This window comes from Corvus hawaiiensis, chromosome 4 (assembly GCF_020740725.1).
Source record: "Corvus hawaiiensis isolate bCorHaw1 chromosome 4, bCorHaw1.pri.cur, whole genome shotgun sequence".
NCBI classification, from domain to species: domain Eukaryota; kingdom Metazoa; phylum Chordata; class Aves; order Passeriformes; family Corvidae; genus Corvus; species Corvus hawaiiensis.
In genome coordinates, this window is record NC_063216.1 from 73,676,280 (window position 1) to 73,700,141 (window position 23,862).

General features: G+C 45.6%; 1 protein-coding gene across 3 annotated transcripts in view; it reads right to left on the reverse strand.

Moving 5' to 3' along the window:
* Positions 1–6,707: 6,707 nt before the first annotated feature.
* Positions 6,708–23,862, reverse strand: part of CAMK1D (calcium/calmodulin dependent protein kinase ID) — a 211,064-nt gene continuing 193,909 nt past the window's right edge. Inside the window, exons 9-11 of one of the 3 annotated variants that reach the window (XM_048300579.1) lie at positions 18,393–18,480; positions 17,712–17,850; positions 6,708–10,631 (exon numbers count right to left, since the gene is read on the reverse strand). In XM_048300579.1, coding sequence (XP_048156536.1) covers positions 10,630–10,631; positions 17,712–17,850; positions 18,393–18,480 — 229 coding nt within the window. In that variant the 3' untranslated portion in view covers positions 6,708–10,629. Of the gene's footprint in view, positions 14,342–17,711; positions 17,851–18,392; positions 18,481–23,862 lie in introns of all 3 variants that reach the window. The other 2 variants (XM_048300578.1, XM_048300577.1) reach the window with 2 other exon arrangements.

The window sequence follows — 23,862 nt, forward strand, 5'->3', positions numbered from 1 at the left end:
ATTTGGGCTCCCAGAGCAGGAGGGATCCCAGCGTGTACTCTAGCCACTGGGCTGAAGTTCAGTTTTGGGATATAAGTAGGTTTTTAAGTCTCCTCCTAAATGACTTGCATGCAAAGTTAAAGGAAATCTGAGAAATGGGAACTGGAACCCAGCTTTTAGCTTCACATGTTACTGTTTTTTCCCTTTCTTTCTTCTACTGTGGGGATGTTTGCTGAAGTGCTAGGTTTTCACTTTCTGAGAACATATATTTGGGAGGAAGAGCCAAGGACACTGCAGAGTGATTTTCTGAGTTTTGCTCAGACTCCTTCCTTTTTTCACTTTTATGGATTTCATTAAGAAGCATGAACAGGCAAGAATTCCTCTAAGCAATCATATTACCAGCCTAATTTGCTAGACTTTCATTAAAGCAATTAAAGATAGAATGATGCAATGACCCAGTTCAGAACCCAATTAAGACTGAATCAATAAATCAGTAGGTTTAAATCACCACCATAAGGCCACAGATAATCAAAACAAGTTACGAGGCTGAAGCTGAAGAGAATTACTGTATTACATCGCCATAGGAGAATTCAAAGAATTAAATACTTTGCAGTTGAGGTGCTCAGCTCATCTTACTACAACCAGCTTAGTGGCTATGGGCACAGCCTGGTACAGGTCCATCAGCTGCTGGGGACCACGGCCTGGGTGCAAGGCAGAACAGCCCTGTCCATAGCTGTAGGTTGTTGGGGTCCCTCCCCTGCCGTGTAGCCCTGGCAGAGGGGCCCTGAGGGCACAGACACGGGGTTTCCCTGCCCCTGCTCAGCCTCGTTCCCATTGGTTGGTTTGTGTTCCCTGCGCGGGAGAAGGACCCTTGGTCCCGTGACTGGAACAGTTCCTGGGCAGAGCTCCGGCCATGCGGCTGGAGAAATAAACATCTCTGAGACATCTAGCAAGGATCTGTCTGTCCATTATGTATTTCCTTTCCACGGGACTCCTGGTTTGATATATGCGTTGCAGGATCCCCACTGCAACAAATGGTGGAGATTTGTGAGCAGAACGATCCCCGATCCCTAAGCGACTGATTTGTGTGAGTAAACCCTGGAAACTTTGGATTCCTCTTCTTGGTTTTGCTTTGCTATTCCATATCTAAACTATGGAGGAACCGTGGGAAGACTCTTGGCTCTCAGAGCCGCATATGGACATTTATCTTAAACTTAAAATGATTCTTGAACAACGATTTGTAAATTTTAGCTTGATTCAAGCTCAAAAAGAACTGAAACACTTCCTGGCATGGTTGTTTAAGAACTTTTTCTATGTTTCTTGGGATTTAATTCTTACCAAGGGCTTTTGGAAAACCGTTTGGACACAGTTAATACTGGAGTCAAAATATATGCCGATGGAAGAATATTTTCGTGAATATTATTTAGTTACCGAGACTGTTGAGCAATGTCAGCTGTGTCCTGGTGAAGGGAAGCGTGGCGCAGGGACCGTGCGGCCCAGGCCACGTGCACCGAGCGCTCTGAGAGCAGCAGCGAGGCAGTTCCCGCGCGCGGGCGGAGCCACGCGAGCCGCAGTGTCGGCGGCAGAGCGAGGAGCAGCGGGACCCGGCGGTGCCCGAATGGCCCCGCGCAGCGCGTGGTGGAGCGAGCCCCGGGAACGCCCGACCGAGAGGGGCGGTGCGCGGGCGGCGGCTGGCGGCGGTGGCGGTGGAACGGAGCCGCGCCCAGCCGAGACGCGCGCTGGAGCGGGGCGCGGGGGAGTCATCGCTCGGGGGCCCGGCCGAGACGTGGGTGCAGCGCCCGGCAGCGGCAGCGAAGCTGCGACCAGAGGAGGCGACGCACGGAGAACTGAGCGGCGTGGCCCGGCCCGGCCCGCACAGCCCCGAACGCGACCCCGGGAAGAGCGCGCAGGCACAAGCAGCCCCGACAATTCCAACGCGGGAGCGACCGAAAGAGAGAGCAAAGACGCAGCGAGACAGAAAACAGCAGCCACTCGGAAAAAGGAAAAGATCATAGCAACTAAGACCTTAGGGATAGTAAAATGGTATAATGTTAAGCAAAATTATGGTTTTATAACAAGGTATGACAACCAGCAAGACATATTCGTGCATAGAACTGCTATTAAAAAGAATAACCCTGAAAAATGCATCCCAAGCTTGGGAGATGGAGAGGTGGTGGAATTTAATATTGTACTAGGGAGAAAAGGGTTACAAGCATCGCAGGTCACTGGGCCTGATGGTGTTCCTGTAAAAGGCAGTATATATGCAAAAAATCGTAGTCATGTTAGACAGTATCTCCATTGTAAGTCCCCCCTACAGTTTCCCTTTCCTAATCCCACCTTTCCCTTTTACCCTATGTCCTATTACCCCCAGTGTATTCCCAATCCGTTTTTTCACCCATGGTTTCCCTCACAAAACCATGCTTTTGCCAATTGTTTCCCCAAAAATCCCTTTCCAATGCCGAGTGGGGGATGAAAAGGGGGAGGGAAGAAGTTAAACCCTCTCCTGCCTCAGTTTCCCCACAAAGCATGCTCAGAGAATTCTGTCTCCCTTCTGTCAGCCCTAAGATGTTCCACAGAATCTGTTTGGACATTTAAAGACTCAGGAGGGTGGCTTGTTTTGTTTTGAAACTGTTCTTGTTATGTTTATCCAGTTGTTTTCATTCTCCTTTTATTAAAATAAAACGGGTGAGGTGTTGGGGTCCCTCCCCTGCCGTGTAGCCCTGGGAGAGGGGCCCTGAGGGCACAGACACGGGGTTTCCCTGTCCCTGCTCAGCCTCGTTCCCATTGGTTGGTTTGTGTTCCCTGCGCGGGCAGAAGGACCCTTGGTCCCGTGACTGGAACAGTTCCTCGGCAGAGCCCCGGCCATGCGGCTGGAGAAATAAACATCTCTGAAACAGCTATCAAGAATCTGTCTGTCCATATATATTTCCTTTCCACGGGACTCCTGGTTTGATATATGCGTGTTGCAGTATCCCCACTGCAACAGTAGGTATCCCTGGACATGGTGACTTCCAGGAACACGTGTCAGGACCCCATCCTTCTGTTCAGCCATGTTTGGAGCTAAATCATCTCATCGGTCTGTCACCACCTTCTCTGCACAGAGAAGTGAAATCCCCAGGTGTCCTGCTAACAAACCCTTCTTAACCAGTGCTGTTGGCTCTTTCCTGAAGATCTCTGAATTTCTTCCAGAGCAATTGCTGGTCAGTCGGTTCTTTCCATAGATTTAATGGGAATCATTGGTAAACTCAAGCACATGGCGTCCTCTGCATACTGCAAATACTTGGAGAGGGAAGAGGAGCAGGAAGTCCCTCAGTTCAAGTCTCCAAGGTGATTGTCAGTGGACTCCGCAGTGAACTTGTCGATGTTTGGTGGCAGCAAAGCTGCAGAGTGTCTTCAAAATTCAACCCTAGTCTGATCATAGATGAATTCCCTCTTTAGATATTGTGACCAAAAAGTAATTGAAATACATGGTAAAATCCTATCATTTGAGTACTGACAAGGCACAGCAGTCTAGTGCCAAACCTTCAGTTTCTGCCATGTTTCCCTCTGCTTTGGTCTGATAATATAATATACAGTCTGACTGTAATAATATAACACTAATATAATATAATAATATAATATAATAATATAATATAATATAATATAATATAATATAATATAATATAATACAATATAACATTGCATTACATATATTACAACTCCAAGTGTGTGTCCATCATGTACCTGTGCTCTATTTGTTGAGAACAGGAGTTTTTTGTCAACTCCCATTGGAGGTCAGTATGGGCTCACCATGGCTATAACTCTGGTTTTTCCTTGTAGTGGAACAGTGATCTGATCCACTTAGGGGCTACACTGAGCTGCACTGGGTCAAAGACTGGGAGGGAAAGTTACATTTCAGATGCTACTTCGAGAAAATGCAAACTTTAAGAAGTGATATGTGATTCTTTAGTATGGTTGGTACCTGCCCAGCTGGACTGCAACAAAAAGAAGCATTAGTTTGAGACTTATTATGCATTTCTGGTCACTGTTAGACTGCAAGCTGAGGCACAGATGTGAACACAGCTCTTGCTTCTGCCCTAAAGAAAGAAAATGAAAAACATACAAGAGTCTATACGGCGCCAAAGAAAGCACAAAGTTCGTGAGTTTGATGGGAACAACAAATTGCCTCTCAGCTCTATTATTATTAATTTCCCTAAACAAAACACTTGCATGAAGAAGGTAAATGAATCATTAATTGACCGTAACTTTACCAAAATATTGCAATTATAAAAAGAAAAACCCTGAAGATTAAAAAAGAAAAGAAACTTTTGAATTCAGGATAAGCAAACAAAGTTTGGAAGTCAGGAATTCATCCCAGTGTAATCCAGAATGCCCAAACGCCAAACAATCTGGAAATACTCAGTTGAATACTTGCAGTGATAATCCAGATTCCAGTGGTCCTCCTTCCCCACTTGCACAGATACAAAAAGTGGTTATCACCACAATAATTCAGCATGGTTGACCAAACACGGACACAGAAGTGCTAGGCAGGACACATACCCATGGTGATGTAGGTGCATCCTGAGGGATGTCCAGAGGCGGGAGGAAGCATAATATGGTGGGAACAGCACATCCTCTTATCCCTATGACATCTTATGGCGTCCTGGGATTGCTTTTGGGCAGTGCAGACCCAAGTTGTCTCCCCATGGAAAGATCCCCAAAGGGATCCTCGCAAGACCAGTATGGTTTTGTGGGTTCACAGACATGCTGGGAAGGTTTGGCCTGAAGGAAGACATTCAGTGGAGGCATAACCACAGAGGGTAGGACTGTTTACACTGCTCAAGTGCTGTATTTGAAAGCCCTGTGCAGAATGTCTCTTCCTCAGCATCACCTGCTCCTGAACCACAGGGGTCTATCCCTGCGCAGGTTGGATGGTCCTCAAAGTTGTGCATCTGCACCTTGTCTGCTTCAACAGATATCACTCACTCAAAACTCCTCTTGGTTGTGAAGGAAGAGCTGCCCACAGCCCACTGGAGCCCTGGTTCTGCCAAGGGACAGTGCTGGAGAGCAGGAGTGAGAAATGGGGTTGGTGTAGCATAAAGAAAAGCTGATGTATGGCACACATCAGTGCATTCCAGCACTCTGAAAGCCTTCAAAGTAAGGACAGACCCCTTCCCTTCAGTGCAAACATGGCTGTGGATTTTGGCAAGGTTGCAAGCAAAATATTTTCTACAGTTGCATCTTGCTCTTGTCCCTCCGGCTTCTCTGTACTGATGTTTTATCTCCCTTGTTGAAACAGCCAAGAATTTGTGGCTGAGCACATAGCAGGGAAGAAAATGTACAAAGATCAAGTAAATACTGGCATGACATCATCATGGCATGTCATGCCATCAGGATTTCAGTGGTCCTGGGGTGATCTTCTGCCCAGTTTCACTGGGTGCTTGGAAGAGCCTGGTGCACTCTGAGTGACCACTGAACCTATGGAGGAACCCATGACTTTAAAAACCAAAACATGAGGAAGTTTTCCTGGCTGAGATTTTAGTTCCATGGTTAAATGTGGGATAGACCTTTATCTACTCTAAGTCTGCAGAACTGGAGCCAAGTCCAGCTACCTTATACACAGGTGGGAGTGAGGTCCTTGGTATGAAAGGAATGTCAGAGTTCAGGCTCATGTCATGTGGGAAGACTGTACAGTCATTGTATAGGATCTGCTGCTCCTCCTGACACTGCAACTCACGTGTTTGTGCCTCAGTGTCACACACCACCTCCAACAAACTTCCAGACAGTATTTCTGTACATGGATGTACTTTTCCAAAAATGTACTTTGCCATGGATGTGCTTTCTCCAGAGCACAAATCAGAGGTTATCTCACCTGTCCTGGTACAACTCCCCACCAAATCCTCATTCTGAGAACACAGCTGCACACCACAGCTTTCAAATACTTACTGTGTTGCTTCTGGGGGTTGTTTCTTCAGTCACGAAATAACAGCTTTATAAGCAAGTTGCCTTTCTCTTTATATTGCTATGAGTTAGCTATTGTCACTGCTGCTTGGTTCAGCTCTGTTACCAAGCCAGGTGTCTAAAACCACCAGGCTTTGACCTCAAGCACAGGCCCACCTGCCTGCTGGGCAGGTTGGTTTTGCCACTTATTTTAAGGGGGGGAGGAACTCTTGTGTGCCAATGAGTGAAAACCAGAAAAGAAGTAACAGTGGAGAGAATTAAGAGGAAAATACAGAAAAGTAAGTCCTAACACACCCCAGGAACATGGTCTGAAGAAAAGCCAACGATAGAGCACACACAACAGTCTTTGGGCAGCATGGATGACTGCAAAGGGACTCAAAAATTCTCACTGATGAAAATCCTGTCTCTTTTGATGATTCCCACCACAGGGTGTGTAAGTCACCAGGACCAACTCAAAAATGTAGCGGTCTCCCACAAGTACACGCCTTTTCCTCAGCCCTTCACAGATATTCTCAGTGCCCAGGAGACAGTCATGTCTCCATATGTTGACATTGAACACCATTTCCATTGACAGCTTTAGCAAACATCTGAAGGACAAATCATCCTTTTTGTTCACTTCCCTATGGAGTGAACTGGGGAGAAAAAAAATCTCATTATTCTCCCTTGGGACATAAAGGAACATCATTGCATAAAACACGGCAGTGGAGCAGCCACAGAAGTTATTCATTCCCTTTCTTGCACGTGGGTGGAGACTCATGCACTCAAAATCATCGGACTTCACACCAGGCTGATTTAATTGGATTTATTGGAGGAAAACAATTAGTCATCCCTTTAAATTGTCATTATGATAGAAATCTCGATATGTATACATGATTGTCAAGGCAGAGAACCACTTGCGATGTAGCCCCATTAACAATTTGCAGAACTGCAAACTCATTACGCAGATAAAACTTTTGCAATGCCTTAATACATGCATGGAGTAAATACACATTCTCCCTTCTTTTTGGACATGGATGCTGTTATGAACTTGTATCAATCACAAGACCTGCAATATTAGGCACACTGACATTCCTTGATTAAGATTTAAGCCTTTGTAGAAAACATGCTTGCATTTTCATTAGAAGTCAACCGAGGGATGTTCTGCAGTTGGGGATATTTGGGGAGTCACTATTCTGGGCAGATCAGGCTTTTTTTTCACTGTTTGCTGACACAAATAAAATATCTATCTAAAAGAAGGCCCAAATGGACCAAAATTTTGTTTCTCAACTAGAGGTCAATGTACAGCAGGTCACTGATGTTGCACTGACCAGAAACATGAGTCGCACTGACTGAGCTGCAACCTTCCACACTCTTCACTTTGGGGGTCATGCTTGATCTAATAAGACTCAGCATGTATGATGCTATGCTGGGCTCAGGGGATGCAAGATGAGAGATGGAAAAGCTCAGAGCTGCTCCAAGCAACCCCCTAGGAGCTCCCACCCACCAGGAACCACAGCACACATCCACCTCCTCATGGAGCCTTGCACCAGGTGCTGCCTCAGCAATCTGAACTCAGGCTTTGTAGTTTACAACTGTAACTGATGATTTCTTGTGCTGCCATATAGTGATTCAGCAATGGCACAACCCTGGCTGAGCACCAGCCTTGAAGGTGGGCTCAAGACTTCTTGGTGTTTTTGGCCACCACGGAGCATAATTTCCAAGGACTATGCCACCAGCATGGTGCTTGCTGTCCAGCCCTGCTGCCTGCTGTGCCCTTGCCAGGAACACAGAGCAATTTCCCAGGCCTTTCAGGTGACTCTGCTTTGAGTGTTGGGAACTCGAGCATCTTCCGCTCAGCAGCCACTCAGGAGCTGGGACCAAAGCCCTGCTGATGCCCACAAGAGGTTTGGGCTGGAGCTAAGAACCATGGAGTCAGTCCTGTACCCTGCCTTGGAAAGACCTGCACAGATGAAAATGGGTCAATGACTAATGGAAGAGAAGGCAAGGACATGGTTTCCACGTGGAAGAAGGGAAAGTACCACAGCAAACTCTTCCATTAATAAATGGTATTACTTGGAGGTTCAAGGATTAAATAGTAGTATTTAGGTGGTGATGCTTTGGAAAAAATGGGATAGTTTAGCTCAGGTCTCTGCACTATTTTGTGCAGGCAAAGAATCACAGCATCTGGGTCCCCAAAATGCAGCTCATTCTGCAACAGGTGAGAAAGAACTATTGTGTAGGAAGAGAAAAATGCTGAGAATTGCATGAACCAATCTGAATTTTCACTAGGAAAAAATAAACCAAAAGGAAAAAATAAAAATGTAGAGACACACCATGTTTCTTGGTAGCTCTGAGCGTTAGTGACCCAGGGAAGGAATTTTTGATGCAGATCAAATTTGTAAGTGTTGCATTAAAACAGGGATTCTCACCTCCCCAGCTCCCTGTTTCTACACCTATGTGACTGCTGCATAATTTTAAGCTGCTCTGGATGGCGACTCTTCGTGTACATGCTGCAGAGCATTCAACAGAAAGACAAAATACATTACCAGCCTATGCAGTATCTTGTTTACAAAACATTAGCTTTTGCATTTACTTAAACTTAACAATGGATTCGAGTTACAGATACATTGAGTCCTTTAAAAGCAATACATAGAAGTAATTCCCTCAGAGGGAAGTTTGGGTTGAATGTGCATAAAGAAAAGGCTCGGGAAATACAGAAACAGTGAACAGCAATTTAATACATGCAGTGCAGTATCATGCATTTATTGGACAGTTGACGTCATCACTAATTCAGCAGTGTTTTTTCACAACGCTTGCCAATGCACATGCCCTGATTCCACTCTGGAGTATGGAAAAACTGTAAGAGCCATTCGACTGACCTTAGCATTTATGAAGAGGAGTGTAAAAAAAAAAGCTACCTGGACAGATAAGTGGTACTGCTTGTGGTGGGGAAGGGGGTCTTGAAAACCAGAGTCTGGGCTAAAGAGCCCCTGCCCTCCACTACAAACACTATTCACACAGCTTTGACCCAACTGTGCAAAGTCAGACCAAAAACCTGGACCAACTCCTGATCTCCCAGTGGAGGGATCTGTGATCCCTGGGGTCACAACGTGCATGTGCACACACAAACACACACGTGTGTCACAGAGACCAGAGCACCCCACAGACAGGGTGGGAAGGCAGGACCTGGCTGCAGGGATGTGAGGGAAAACAAAAGGGATTGGGTAAAACTTGCTGCTGGGCATGAAATATGGGACGACTGGTTTACCAGGGGAAACTTGTCCATGCAGCATTTGTGAGCGGGTCGCTGTTCCCTCACTCAGCCATTGCTGCCCATGATTTGCCAACTAATCCTCCACTCTTCGTCTTGATGCTGTTTTCCTTGGATATTGTAGTCTCTGTGTGTGTTTCTGCTTTTTGCTTGAATGAGTGTTTGAGTTTCTGGTGAAAATCAGCACGGTAAGGAAGGCAAAACTCCCTTCCCATGAGTAATTTCTGGGATGCATTCAGGGCCCAGTTCAGACAGGTAAGTATGCATGGGAGTGAGAACATGAGTAATCGCATCAAATGAGAATTTCCATATGCTGAATGGAAGCTACTTCTGTACCTTGGGGCTCAGCCTAGAAACTGTTATTTTGCCAGTAGATGAATCCCCTGATTCTTTGGAAAGAGCAAAACGAACAGGCTACAGCCTGCATGATCTTGCTGGCAAACTCAATCTGGTGTTTTTATCTGGTGCTCATTCAGTGCTGCTCAGGGCTGGAGCTGTTATCAAAAGAAGAAAGTAATAGCACAGGTTTCCCTAGAGCTGATCTAGTTAATGCCAAGTTCACATCAAAGGGCAATATCCTCTCTGCTTGCCAATGGCTGAAAGCTAGCTGGCTTTCTCTGGCAGTATGCTTCCCTAAAAATAGGAAGGGGACAGCCTTGGGTCCAGCTGTTACTGCATTTCATGGGCACCCTGGAGGCCCATGTTCTGGTTTGCAGAGGGTTTGGGGAGAAAAGCCTGAGATCAGGGGTTATGCTGGCCCTAGGACAGAAAAAACCTTAGGACAAGACCTGAATTTCCTCAGAACCAGGCAGGGACCCAAAAGAACCAGTATTAAAAAAAATACTGTCAGTAGCCATGGAGGTATGCAAGACACACACACTGCAGAAACCCCTATCCAATGCTTACAGCAGAACTACATGGAGGTGTCTACCAGTGGGCTCACACCCCCTTTTGTGGTTTGATTCATGTCAGGAATGAACTTCTATCATTGCTTCATTTTATTTCGGCACCACAACCATAACAGACACACAAGGCAAAGGTAAAATCCTACCTCTTTTTTGTTTTTTACCCGCTACTCTAATGGCACCTGTACAACAGCAACCAGGACAGAGGAGACAGCAGCAGCAGCAGAGTGACAGTCTCAAGAAAGCAACACTGCCAGGTTTTCCCCACACTCCTACTTCCCCACTAGCCGTGCTGCAGGGCCAATATCCATTTCGTGCTGCACGAGGGGTGATCCAGCAGAGAGTTAGGATGCACTGGGAATGAAGTCACATGCAAAATCATCAGCAGAAGCCCCTGCCACTGCAATACTGACTTTCAGCTCACAGAGTTCACGGGCAGCCTGTCCTCACAACATCTTCTGCAGGCTAAGGAGCCAGCTGGAGCTTTTCTGGATTTTTTTTGTTTTGTTTTCCCATCAAGAGCACTGCTGTTGGCATCAGAGATGGCCTCTGTGACTCTGGAGGTAAAAATCAACAATCAAAGCTGCAAGCAAAGAAAAAGAAGGGGAAGGAGCTGAGGAAAACAAGTTACAAGGGAAAAACACATCGGTATCAGTAAAGCAAAGCAGAAAAGGGTAACAAACAGAGTCCAGGCTGAAGTCCTCATGCAAGCAGCAAAATCACAGATTGTTTAGTAGGACAGTTCATTGGAAAAGAGCCCAGAGTGATTTTTCTACCTAGTCCTTCATGGCAAGGCCAGCTGGGGATTTGTTTTGAAGCTTTCTCCCCATGCCCACATTATTTCTCCACATTTGCATTCTCCTGTGAGAGTGGCTGAGAAGAGGTGGGCTGGGGCAGGGGAAGGACATGCAAAAGCACTGGAGCATCCCTGGCAAGCAAGGCTAGAGTGTTTGCCCTATCAGGCTGTGCTGCCAAGGGGCAAATGTCTCCAGCCCCCCCAGAAATCTGGCCTGGGTGCTGCCAAGTCACCCCCGTTAAAAGATTTACCCAGATTTAAACTGAGAAGTTTTAACCAAGTGATGCTTCAGGAGAGATCTCTAAGCATTTGGTGAACCTCGGTCAGGTTTCCAGCTGTGTTTTGACTGATACAAAAGAAGAGCTCCCCACCACCAAAACTGTAACAGAAAGGAACAATTTTCTTCTTAAGTGCTTCTGTTTCTTATCTTTAGATCCCAGCAGTTAATAGCAAGCTGAAGAGAAGGATGATAAATTATACAACTAAGGCAGAATATTACTTGCAGAAACAAAACCAAATCACACTAATTCCAACAATGGAAGGAAAGAATACCCCTCCCAACAAAAAAACCCACAGAAAGCATCCAGCAAGGAGGGACAGCCAGTGCATGGGAACCCCCAGCTGCAGGACAGCATGTCTGCCTTTGCTCCCGTCACTGCTCTTTGTTTTGGAGATGGAAATCCATTTGCTTTTCTTTTTTCTGCAAGATTCATTTGAATGCTGTATTTTAATCAGTGGCCACAGCAACTGCTGAGGTCAAGTTCAAACCAGACCTCAGGTTTCAGAAGAGGAGGTGCAGAGGGAACACTTGAGCCCTAACCTTTAAAACTGCTCTACAAAGACAAAATTATTCCCTAACCAAATCCTGCTTTTGGTTGCATGTGTGTAAATGTGGGGAACTCCACTGATGCCAAACTGGGAGACTGTCTATCTACAACCTGCAACTGGAACAGAACAGGGCCAGCTGGGCTTAGGAAATCATGGGGAGTCAAAATAACCTTGAATTTCTTGGGGTTGGAGTGTCTCAAAACTAAAACTTCCTTACTCAGGCTGGTAAAATAAAGTGGCCTTAGACCGAGTTTAAATTGTGTTATATTCGTGTTTTGATGCTTTTGCAGCAGACATAAAGAGCTCAGATGTAAATGCTGATAAAAAGTATATGGTGGCAGTGGCAAGTGGATGGGGACAGGAGTGTGACTTGCAGCAAGGAGATCCCCTGCCCTTCAGTCTGCCCAAATCTTGGTCAGAAATCTTCACTGTGGAAATCATGTGGAGTTTTGCTATAAGCCCCCAGCAGTTCACTATCTGCTCTCTTTCCTAAAATGAGAAATTGGAGTGAAAGCCTTTTCAGTGTGAGCATCCATGCCAGCTGCAGCACAGTGGGTGCACCGGGGTTCCCAGGGCGTCACTCAGATGTGCCACAGCCCTCTGAAAACAGGGAGCAGCTTAACACAGAGGAAACTAGAGATCTGGTGCAACAGCTCTAAGTGCCACTGAAGGAGTGGCTGTTTCAATCAGAGTCAGTGCTCACTGCCACCTGCTTTTCCAGCTTTTTTTCCCCAGCTTTCTTTTTAGTACGATGGATGAAATCCCGACTCTGCTGGCTGAAGCCAACCAGCTAAAGCTGGAGAAGGACACAGAAGGCTCAATGAAAAATACTTATCTTATAGCTTTTCCCAGCACAGGCACTATTGCCTGATACATTCAGCTCTGTCCCTGACTGGCTTTCACAATTTCTTGTGCAGAATAAATGAGGCAAGAGTGGCAACAGAGCACGCTGCAGGGAACTGTGCCTCTGGCAGGGATGGACCTACCTGGGATGTGAGGGCCTTAGAGTGCCCAGTGAAGGGCATCTGCCTCTGCCACCTGCCTCCCTTCTCACCTCCTTGAAGCAAAATCACAGATGGGAATTTCATTGAGGTAACCTGGAGGGAGTCCTTTAGCAAATCTGGGCAAATTTGCTCTCGTGTCTGTTTCAAGCTGCTTTAATGCACAGCAGCACAACAGTCATGGTGGCTGTTCCTGTGTGATGCACCAGCACAAAGAGCCTGGGAAGTGTATGCTTTCAGTAATTAAAAAATGGGAAAACTGGGCTTGCTTTGGTGTATGAGCTCCTGGGGAGAAGGGAGAGCCAGCGCCACCACTGCCCCCACTGCCTGTGCCTTTCAGTGAGGTCCTGCTTTCCCAGCTCAGTGCTCCTTGTCAACCCTCAGCCCAAGCATAATGGGGCTACTACACCAGATCCTGCCAGTGCTTTACAGAGGGGTTCACGCCTCTCCTCTCCCCACTTCTGGCCACTCTGGGAGGTGCTGAGCATCAGCAATGCCAGGCAAAGTCCTGAGGAGTTGTGGGTGCTCAGCACCTCTGCCATGAAGCCCTTGGGCTGGATGCATCCCATGCCAGAGGCCACACTGTGCAGAGGCTGGTGAATTAAATGTCTTGCTTGAGGGCAGCACAGCAAGTCAGTGGCAGAGGACGACGATTCCCAGCCCCATGTCTTCCTTTTCTTTCCCTCTGCTCACAACACACAGCGACTCGAAGGAGATGGCAGCTGCAGGATGAGACCATGCTCTGTCATTTCCCTTGCACAGCTCTGGTCAGCTCCTGCCTGACACTGTGCACCTGCCTCTCCTCTGAAACAAGGGTGCTGATCCCCAGCACCATGGGAATGCGGCCAAGGATGAGCTGACTCCCAAACGGTGGCAATTTAATTCTCCCCATGGCTTTCAAGGAGGAGGATGGAGGGGAAAGCAGCAGTTTCATAATCTGAGCAGTAACAGCTCTGCTAAAGCCAGACAGACTTGCAGTCCAATTTGAGGAGCAAGAAATGGCATGCCATTGAAATCCTCCCATGTTGCAAAGTTAACGCCAATTCCTACCTACAGAAATAGCCTATCCCTCAGCAAACTGGAAGAGGGACATTACTTGAAGTAATTTTTAAAAGAAAAAAAAATAATGCTCAGAAAGTATTTCTATTTAAATAATCCAGTTGAGATGTTTGTAGTTAATGGGAAAAAATACAACATATACTGTTACCTACACTGAGAAAAGAGTAAATCACTGGGGGAAAGAATGAGTGTTCATTAGTTAGAACATTGCTAGACTCACATACATATATATATTTTTATATATATATATATGTATATATATATGTACAGCACCAGAGACTGTTAGATTCCGTTCCTCCTGGAGTCATTGCAGTTTGTGATAAATGAAACATTTCAGAATTGCAGTATAAAATATGGCCATAAAAAATCTTCTTTCTTCTAGTCCTTCGCCGAGCAGGGTGGGACGGCACCGAGGCCGCCTGCCAGCCCTGCCGCCTGCCCACTCCTCGCCGCTCCGGCGCTCACTTGCTCCCTGTGTGCACTGTGGTCACTGTGGTGGGTCTGGGTCTCCGGTCCCCTCCTACCGCAGAAACGCCTGAAGAAGCAGATGAAACAAAACTACAGAGAGTGGATGGAGACATACCTAAAAGGAAAGCCAGAAACACAGTTAGAAATGTTATTTTTGGAGGTGGGAACTTGGGCAAAGCTGAGTTTGTTTCGTAGCACACTACGGAGCGGAGAGGATTGCAGCTGGAGAAGGGGCTGCTGCTCTTCCTGCAGTGGTGGGTTGGCTGGGTACCTCCACAGGGCATCTTTTGCCCATGGTCATTCACCTACTGCCACCACCAGCAGTGCACGCACATCTCACAGTGACTCAATGTCCAGCTTTGGTACAGGTTCAGCCACACCGATGCCACATTTCCAGGGCTGAAGACAGAGTGGTGGGATTCAAAAATCCCTCCAGCATTGTACTTGCTCACAGTAATTTCCTCCTGGGCATGTTAAAGATGATGAAATGTCTCATATGGCCATCTAGCTAAATGAACAGACTGTGCACCCGGGCTAAACACAGTTCCCCAGGTATCCTGAGAAGCTGCTGATAAAGAAGTACAGTGCATCACATCCATTGCTGAGTTCCAGTAAATCTAGAGGGAATGTAAATTTGTGTGACTTGGACATCACTCTAGTGACAGCTCACATTGCTCCAGGCTTCGCTGGGACATCTCCAGAACTTTCAGCTGGTTGACATGAGTTGAGTATCTCTTGAGTACCAGTATTCCAGTGCAAAAAAAGCAGGTCCCCTTGCTCTGATAAGATGCAGGCTCAGAGTGATTAGAAATACAGTTCATTTTTCCAGACTGGTCAATGAAAGATGGATGAAACCTGTATTAATATATTCTCAGACTGGAGTTTGACATGGCCTTTTGACTCCTCAGGATCTTTTTGATACTTGTTAGGATTTTTAACTACTTTTCCACACTTCAAGGTGGTGTTTCATCCTCAAGGATGACTATGCTGTACATATACTTGGCCACATCCCTTTTCCCATTGACATTTGACAGCTTGGCTTCCCACTGCAATTTATCTATAACCTTAAAAATACAGAGCTCTAGGACCTATAAATAATCTAGTCAGTCCAATCACAACTAAATTGAATAAACCAACCATGGACTGAGAATCAGGCCAATACACTTGAGAAATCCTGACTGATTCCCTTAGGAATCCCTTCCTCTTCCTGACAGGTAGCATGATCCAGCCTAATGCCTGATCTCTGCTCTGCCCTACTACAGAGATTTCAGATGCAGCCTGACATAACCTCCCCTCAAGCAAAGGCCATACTTAATTGTCTTCAGTGATGTGAAATTGCTGCATGTGAAATTATTCGGAAAGCTCACTAAATGTATAATAATAGCATCAGGCAGGAGTCTATTGTGTAATGATGGCACAGCTGGATCATGTAACTTGCTGCATGGGATCTTTTTCGTGCAAGGAATCTGTACACAGAGAAAACCACTGAGAAAGAAGAAGCAGGACAGAGACCTCAGAGATTTCCTTTTTCCTACCACGAGGTACTGGATGGAATGTATTTGATATGTTAGCTTCCTCTTAACTCCTTGTGTTTGCTGCTGGCTCTCCTCATTGGTTCTCTGGGGCTCCAGCATCTCCAACTCTCTAAATGATTTCTTTGAGGAAGGAAAATTCTTCTGCATTGTCTGCCAAGCTGGACTTAACCTTGGATGCTTGGAAATCTTCCAATATTTTTCTGCCTCGTATTTCTGGCATGTAAAAATTCATCATATCTTAACACATCTGGTTTAATCCTTCATGTCCTGGTTGACTTCACCACTGCAAAATATGGCTGCATTCTGTACAGGGGCCTCCTGGTTCTGTAGTGGTTAAACAGATTTCTTTCTGTTCCCACCCTTCCTGTTCACATGTGTTTTATCACTTTACAGACTACTCATTGCCATTAATTAACACCATTTTAGATTAATTAAATGGATGGATGGAGATTAATCACCCACCAGTTTAGCAGCAAAGCATGCATCAGATGCTCTAGACCTGACTGGGGTCCAGCCTTGCCATACTGCAGCAGGAACCAAAATCAAGGCACATTTCTCCCTTGTAGGGGGTTTTCTACATTGCTGCATGGCCAGTGCGTGGTTGGAAGTGCTTTGAGGGAGGTCAGCATTGCTCCTTTGCAGGTGCCATGTATGTGCCAGGAGCACAGTGATGGTTTTTTGGCAGCAGCTGTAGGGTTTGGCACCGGGCATCACAAACTGAACACTGAGTATGAATCCCCATCAGGCCCAGCCTGATGCAGAGGGAAGGGGCTCTCCTCTGGCGCAGCCACAGCACAGGATGAAAAAACATCTCACAGAGTACCCAGAAGGCAGAACCCAGCCCAGCCACAGGAGAAACTGTGCCCATGACAGCAAGAGGAAACACAGCTTCCACACAGAGTCAGGGGACTGTGGCTGGTGGCATGACCTTGTCAAGGAGCAGGGGGTGGCAAGCAGGGGTGGCAGAAGCAGAGAGCAGCACTATCCGAAATCCATCCTGAATAACAGGTGCTTTCAGCTCCAGAATAGTGCAGGGTATAGTCTAGCAATGACTACTTCAGTCCACAGCAAAGCACTGACTGGCAATACCAAAAGCTATCAGCACTTCTTTTTGGTGTTGCATTTTAAAGTAATCCTCCTCAATTGTAAAGGCCACATCCCTCCATTTCACAATATAAACTCTCTACAGATGGACAGAAGAGAATAAAATAAATGCTCAGAAGCCAGAGAATATATAGGCTTCATAGCAAAGGACACACTTCTGTCTTCAAAATAGTCCCTTCACTGCCATGTCCGCTCCCCCAGAATTCAGAAAAAATATATATCCCAAACATCTGAGTCCATTGGGCAGCTTGCAAATCTCAATTATAGCACAAAACAAACATGGCAGAGGGACAAGTCCCACTGTGGTGCACAGAGCCTGACTCCTGCTCAGACAAATGAGCCTCTTCGTGCAGGAGCTTAATTTGGCCTCGGAAGGTGGGTCTGACTGGTAGGATCAATCTTCTCCATGGAAAATGGAAAAGGAAAGTAAGGCAATTTTTACAGAAAAAATGCCCTATAATAATACTGTAAACTCCAATGTAAACAGTTTGAGTAAACTTCTTCAGATTTCAACCAAATTCAAAACTTTGTTGCTTTGGGGGTCTGGGTCTTTTTCCCAAGTAAAAGCCCTTTTTCTCCACAAGAAACTGTTTTTCTCTCACAAATCACCAAGCTAATACCTCAGTTTTTTTAGTGCATAAACCCTTCCAATTGAAACACTATTTCTTCGGCCAGCCAAAAGTGATGGCCTAGGCCCATTTCAAGTCCTTATTTTAAACACCTGCTTGCACAAAGCCAAACCTATGAGCAGCGAGGACTGCAGCCTGGGGGTCAAGGGAGAACAGGGATCCCGTGGATTTGCTCGGCTGCTGTGGCGGGAGCTTTCCCGGGATGTTGGCTACTCACAATCTTTCCGTGTGGCTGCGTCGGGGAGCGGCGTGGCGAGGCTGAGGGTGCTGGACACGCTGGCACTGGCACTGTCCAGGCTGCTGCCAAGGTGTAGCCGCCTCATGTGCCGCACGACTGCCGTGGCATTGAACGCTTGCTGGAGAAAAACAGCAAGAAAGAAATAGAGAATAAAAAAATTGGAGGCAGAAGGGTTACTTGTGCTCTTCTCCTGGCTGCTCAGAGTGTTAGAAGGGAATAAGCCTGCTATCTTTCAAATTTTTCCTGGTTTCTAGTTTCTAAGCTAGAAACATCATTACCAAAAGTTTGTCCTCCTAGTGCTGAGCTGGGATGAAGCAGCAGCCTACAGGGATGGATTCGTCCTGTATTTGACAAATCCATCCCTGCCCCAACACGCATTTCTTCATGTCCCTGGGTAGTGCTGACCCCATTCCATATACAACCTTGGGTGCTTTAGCTATGAGCAGCCCCAGTCCCATTTCTCCCACTCATTACATCTGGTACTTGGTGAACACCGTCCTGTATAAAAGGCCCTGCAGGGTCATGTAACCTAAGCCTGGGCCAACTATTTTAACCACAATTTTGGGCCACAAAAGCACTAGTCTGCTGCAGGGATGGCTGTATGGCCACTGTGTTAGCAGAGCTGTGTGTCAGTGTCAGCCCTCAGGATGGGTCACTTACTCTCCATTTGCTTTTCGCAAAGTTCTTCCGGATCTGAGCGCTGACCGACTCGTGGATGTTTTTGTTGAGTGCTGTATCACCAGCAATCCTGAAATGGACAGAGCAGGCACATTTTAAGTGATTTTTTCCTCCCCTTGAATACTCTTATTTTTTCTCCTCAGCAGAAAGGCTGGTCCCAGGTGTGACTGCACCTGCAGTGATGATGATTTCATTCACACAGGGGCTCAAATTTCCCACGGCTGTCTCTGCTGGCAGCTGTGGTGGAAAATCTGGGGCAATAAAGCCAGCATAGATAAGGCTTGTAGATCTGGCAGCTGCAAAGAGGTACAGGCTGATTTTGTTGGTGCATGGCTGCTCTCTATCACCATTACAGCCCCATATGAAGACATTCTACGTTTTTTTTTTCTTTACATCCAAAGATTTAACATCAACAGGCTGAGACTACTTTTAGCCTCAGCTATGCAGAAGCTTCCAGAGCCACTCCAACCTGTCTGATTTCTGTTTGCACTGGAGATTTTCCTGTCACCCTGCAATGCACATAGTCATTCATTATGATTAATGTAGATTTACAGTAAAGCAGATACATGGACACTCACTAAAGCAGCACAGGCTGCACAAAGAGCTTAAGCTGAGCAACACTTAACCTAAAAAGATTGATTGATCTTGCACAGTTTCTTTAACAGATAAAGATACATTCGAATCTTCACCAAACTCAGTTATTTCAAGGGGATTTTATTGATTCATTTAACTCCTCAAGGCATGAGATCTGTTGAAGAGCCGGCACCATAGTGAGCTGATGTTGGGCCATGTGCTGGGGTAGTTAGTGCTACCTAATGTAGGTGATGCAAGGAGGCAAAGATTGCATTGTATGTTGTATGTGATACTTTCAGAAATCAATTTTTTTAGCCACATTGTTTTTTCAGAAAAACAATGTCCATTAGCAATAAAAAATTATAAGATATTGAATAATCCATCAGGACCAGAGCATCCCAGTCTGGAGAGCTCTAACAGGATAATCAGAAGGTCTGGGGGAACTCAGCGTTCATCTTGTCCTTCTACCCACCCCACTTCTGTCAAAATAGTTTTGACAAATACATGACTAACCAGTCCCTAAAGATCTCCAGAAGATGGAGACTTGTCGGGAAACCTATTCCAGTGCCTCACTATCTCCCAGAGAACATGGAAAATAGTTTATTCCCCTTGTCTTTGAAGCATCCTTTCATATATTTGAAGACTGTTATGATGACTTCTCTCCATCCTCTCTAGACTAAACAAACTGATTCTTCCACTGCTTCTTCATAACTCATGTTTTCTAATCCTCTGATCTAGTGAGCTCCTCTGGACTTTCTCCAGCTAGTCCACATCTTCCTTAGAGGTCGGCACCCGAACTGTTCTGTGTTTTCCAACTAAGGCAGTGGAATGGCAGCGTTACTTTGTGCTTCTTAAAAGATGAAACTCTGCTTACATACCCCGGCCTGCTGCTTCCATTTATGTGTCCCAGGTACTGGAGGCATCCCTTTCGCTTTGCCCGCATCATTCCAAACTGTAACCCTGTTCCTCTAAGGACATGATGCTTTTTCTGTCTTCATGTCCATAGCACATCTAAGAAGTGCTGAGATCAGCCTTCTCCAAACTGCTGCCTGCCTTCCTGCTGGCAACAATCTCCCAGGATCTTCATCAGAGAGATGAGAGCAATGACTTAATCTTGGGAGGAAGGACTAAACCCTCATGTCTCAAGAATGGAGACCCACCAATCCCATCCTGTTGGAACTGAGCTCATCTCTATTGGGTTATTCAGAGCAGCAGGATTGTGGGCAGGAAGGAGCAGGGTGCAGGGTAACTCTCATCCAGCTGGGAAGGGCCCCATCTCACTGTCACTGCCAAGTAGCCTCTGCCTCGAGCAGACAGAAGAACTGGGCAAAGCATGGCTCCCAAATGTCACTTGACTTCCTCTCTTGGGTCCCTGTGCTGTTAATGGAGAAAGGGAAGTGTTTGGCTTAGAACTGAATGATCTTCAGATCTTTGAAGACGATTCCTTCTGATCACGTCTCCCACTGATAGGGAGGCAAGCTGGATTTCCTGGATTTCCCACTGAGGCCAGGTGACCAAAAGCTTTGTGAGGCACTACCTGGGTTAAGCATCATGTTCACTGTTCCATCCTCTGTCCTGCACAGTGAATATTGCCAGGCTCAGCACAGACCCTGATGGACCCCAAGCAATCCACACTCCCAGAGAGGCCCTAGCAGAGTTTCCTGGTAGGAATGCAAACTGCAAGTCAGAGTCACTCCAAAATGTCATCAGCACTCTGCTCTGCCCAAGAACACCTCCTTGGTGAAGGCAGGTGTCCTCAACACACACCAGCTGGGAGCACTGGCTATCATACTACAGATCTCAGAAGAAACTACAAGCCAACCCATCCCTTCAGTAACTGATCAAAAAGACCAAGACAGAAAATTCACTTACACTTGCAAAGGACATTTTTTCCACCAAAGCTTATGACGCATTTTGCTTTACAAACAAGTTGGTTAGCAAACTCTATAAGAACAGATCCTGTTTCCCACTTGTCAAATCTTGTTTTGGAAACACAGACAGAACAAGTTCTTGGGGCATGATGCCCTTGCCAGTTCTTCCAGAAGATCGTTCTTGCCAGTCTCCACAAGGATTTGAAAATACAGTTTCGTCATATGAAGCTTCTGATTGGGCATGTAGTTCCAATACAGGCTCTCTCTCTCTCTCCATATATATCTAATTTTTTTTTTATTAGCTTCAGGGTCATTTTCTGAAATGCTATGGCTTCAATAAGAAACTGCTGGTTCCAAGAGCTCACAAACTGCCTTCTACCACCCCTAACTCTATGTTCACTATGCAATCATTGTAGTTCCAGGAAAAAACTCTTGGTATTTGGGCAAATACCAAGATAGTATTGGTATTCTCCAAATAGGCAAAATAGTATTTATTTACTTCACAAGGGGATGGACAGACATCCCGTGAAGCCCTCAGATGCTACAGCAGTGGAACCATCCTACACCTAAGGTCTCTTCAGCAACATTAGCACTTTGCAGATGATAGTTTTTAATCAGAGCAAAATAACAGCACTGCTGGGGCTGATTTAGTGCAGCAGGAGCTGTTCAAACACGTGCTGGTATGCTGAATGGTGTGGCTCAGAACACAGCCTTGGCTGCCAAAGTCGGGAGTGGGATTGTTCTCCAAGCCACCTTTGAAGAGCTACCCCGTTAATCCTGCGATGCTGTAACACGAGCACGGTGCTTTCAGACTGTGTTCTGCACTTGGAGGATTTTGTAACTTTTATGAAATACTCATGGTGTTATAGTGTTTATAGTATAGTTTTACTTCTAGGAAAATGAGCGATGTTAACATCCCTTCGCTGTTGGTGCTTTGCTGGAGATGTGGGGGTTTCAGGACAGAGAAGAGGTGGAGGTGAGCAGGGAGAAGTCACATCTTTTGTACTCTCAACTGGTAGATATGAAAAGTGAGAGATGCTTTGGGCACACAGATCTACCCTGTGGTGGGCATCATGAGCATCCTCACATCTATACCAAATGTATTTAATAATGAACTTTGGTTCCCTTGCTGAGAAGAGAATGAATGAAATTTAACAGATACTGGTTTTAGTGCATGTTATAATTACCCTTCCACGTTTCCCTAACTCTCCGAGCCCACAGGCTATAAACCATCTTGCTTTTCCTTTTAGGACAAAAATAGTGTCTTTCTAATGTATCTTTTAGTATCTTTTTTCTTTATTTATTTCTCCTTCCCTCCCTAGCACAACATATCCTTTGCCTGCAAAAATCAGCTCCATTTTCACTGAGAAACTGTAATCAACTTGAGCTGATCAGACTGATGCTTATCTAGTCTTGAACAATAGTTTCTGGCTTTACAGTTAACTTTGAAGTTAACTGTGTCAGCACTTAAGTTTTTTTTTACCAACTGTACTAGATGGTCCAGTAAAAGACATTGCTTCTACCTACCACACACATATACAATAATAAAATTAAACAAATCAGAATAATGCATCATCTGTTATCCTGCTGAGCATCACCCAGAACCAGGCAAGGGCTGTTTAGTCTAAGTGGAACCTGGATTTTCTCTCGGGATTCCCATTTTGCAGCACCTGAAAGCAGCTACATCCTAACAATGCTTTGGGGAACTTCATGCTGAAGCTGGTTTTACACCCAGCAGTAAATATATAACTGTCTCAATGCACAGAATTGGACACCAAGAGACCAAGAGTGATGGTTCTCCATCCCAAACACATCCACTGAAGCTAAGAAGGGTATTTCTCATGAATAACCATAACAAATCTAATCCTGCACATGAGAGGAATCTAATCTAACAATCAAATATTATTTCATAGTATCTAATTTATTTTAGCTCTCTAGCTGCCTTCAAACTTATCACACCAATTTATCTGGCCATACCACTTCTAAGCTTTGAGAGGAATGTCTAACAAAGACAAAACCAGCAAATTTCCTTTTGGATAGTTCTTCATTAGCATGCTGCAAGCAAATGTCTCGCTCGTCCTCCCTGCCCACAAAGGCAGGCAGAGCCTTTCATCCACCATTATTTTCTGAACCTCCCTTCTGAAGGCAGCCAACTCAAATGCTGTGCTGGGCAAAGAGTGCTTGGAAATACTCCTGAGTATGATGACAGGAAACATGGAGTTAGCTGTAATGGATAATGTTGAGGGATCATTACTCTTCTATATGTACACACACACACACACACACACACCCCCATGCATGTGTATAAATATATGTATCAGTGTATGTTCCAAAATAAATAGAGTGCAGGGATGAACTCGATAAGAGTTTGATTTAATGTTGTAAACATCAGCAGTTCCCTTCAGGAAGGCCTTTCCACACTTCAAACAATATTGTCTGAGAACTGGGCTCTTTGTAAACCATGTGCTTTCCCTGGGTGGAAATTATTATCTGGCTTGTGCTCTCTGGCACATAATAAACACTCAGGGTCATGGTCACAATTTGCAGAGGCTCAGTCCTTGCCAGAGCTTTGTGACTCCTCAGTGAAGTTGTGGATGGTTGGCACATCCCAAGGATCCTCTCTCCCTTTGCACAAGCAATGGGGAAAGGCCAGGACCACACTCCTACCTGCAGACACTGGTGTCTAAGTGGTGTCACAAACTCCTTCTACAGTCTATGTATTTACAGTCTCTACATGGAAGCAATTAATCCATCACCCTTTAATTTAGGTGTCTCAAATTGCCTTTGATGCCATAACTGCCTTCAGCACATGGCTCTAAATCCCATTTCAATTCACTTGGTTAATGCATGACAGAGTAAATAAATTCATGGCAGCCCTTCTAACTTCTGTATTAGCTTCCTAATTGTCAGACTTTGTCCTCATCCTCTGAGCACTGTTTTCTTTCCCTCTAATCCAAGCCTAGAGGCTGAATTTGGCTCTGCAGGACCTAGTTTGACCTGATGGGGAG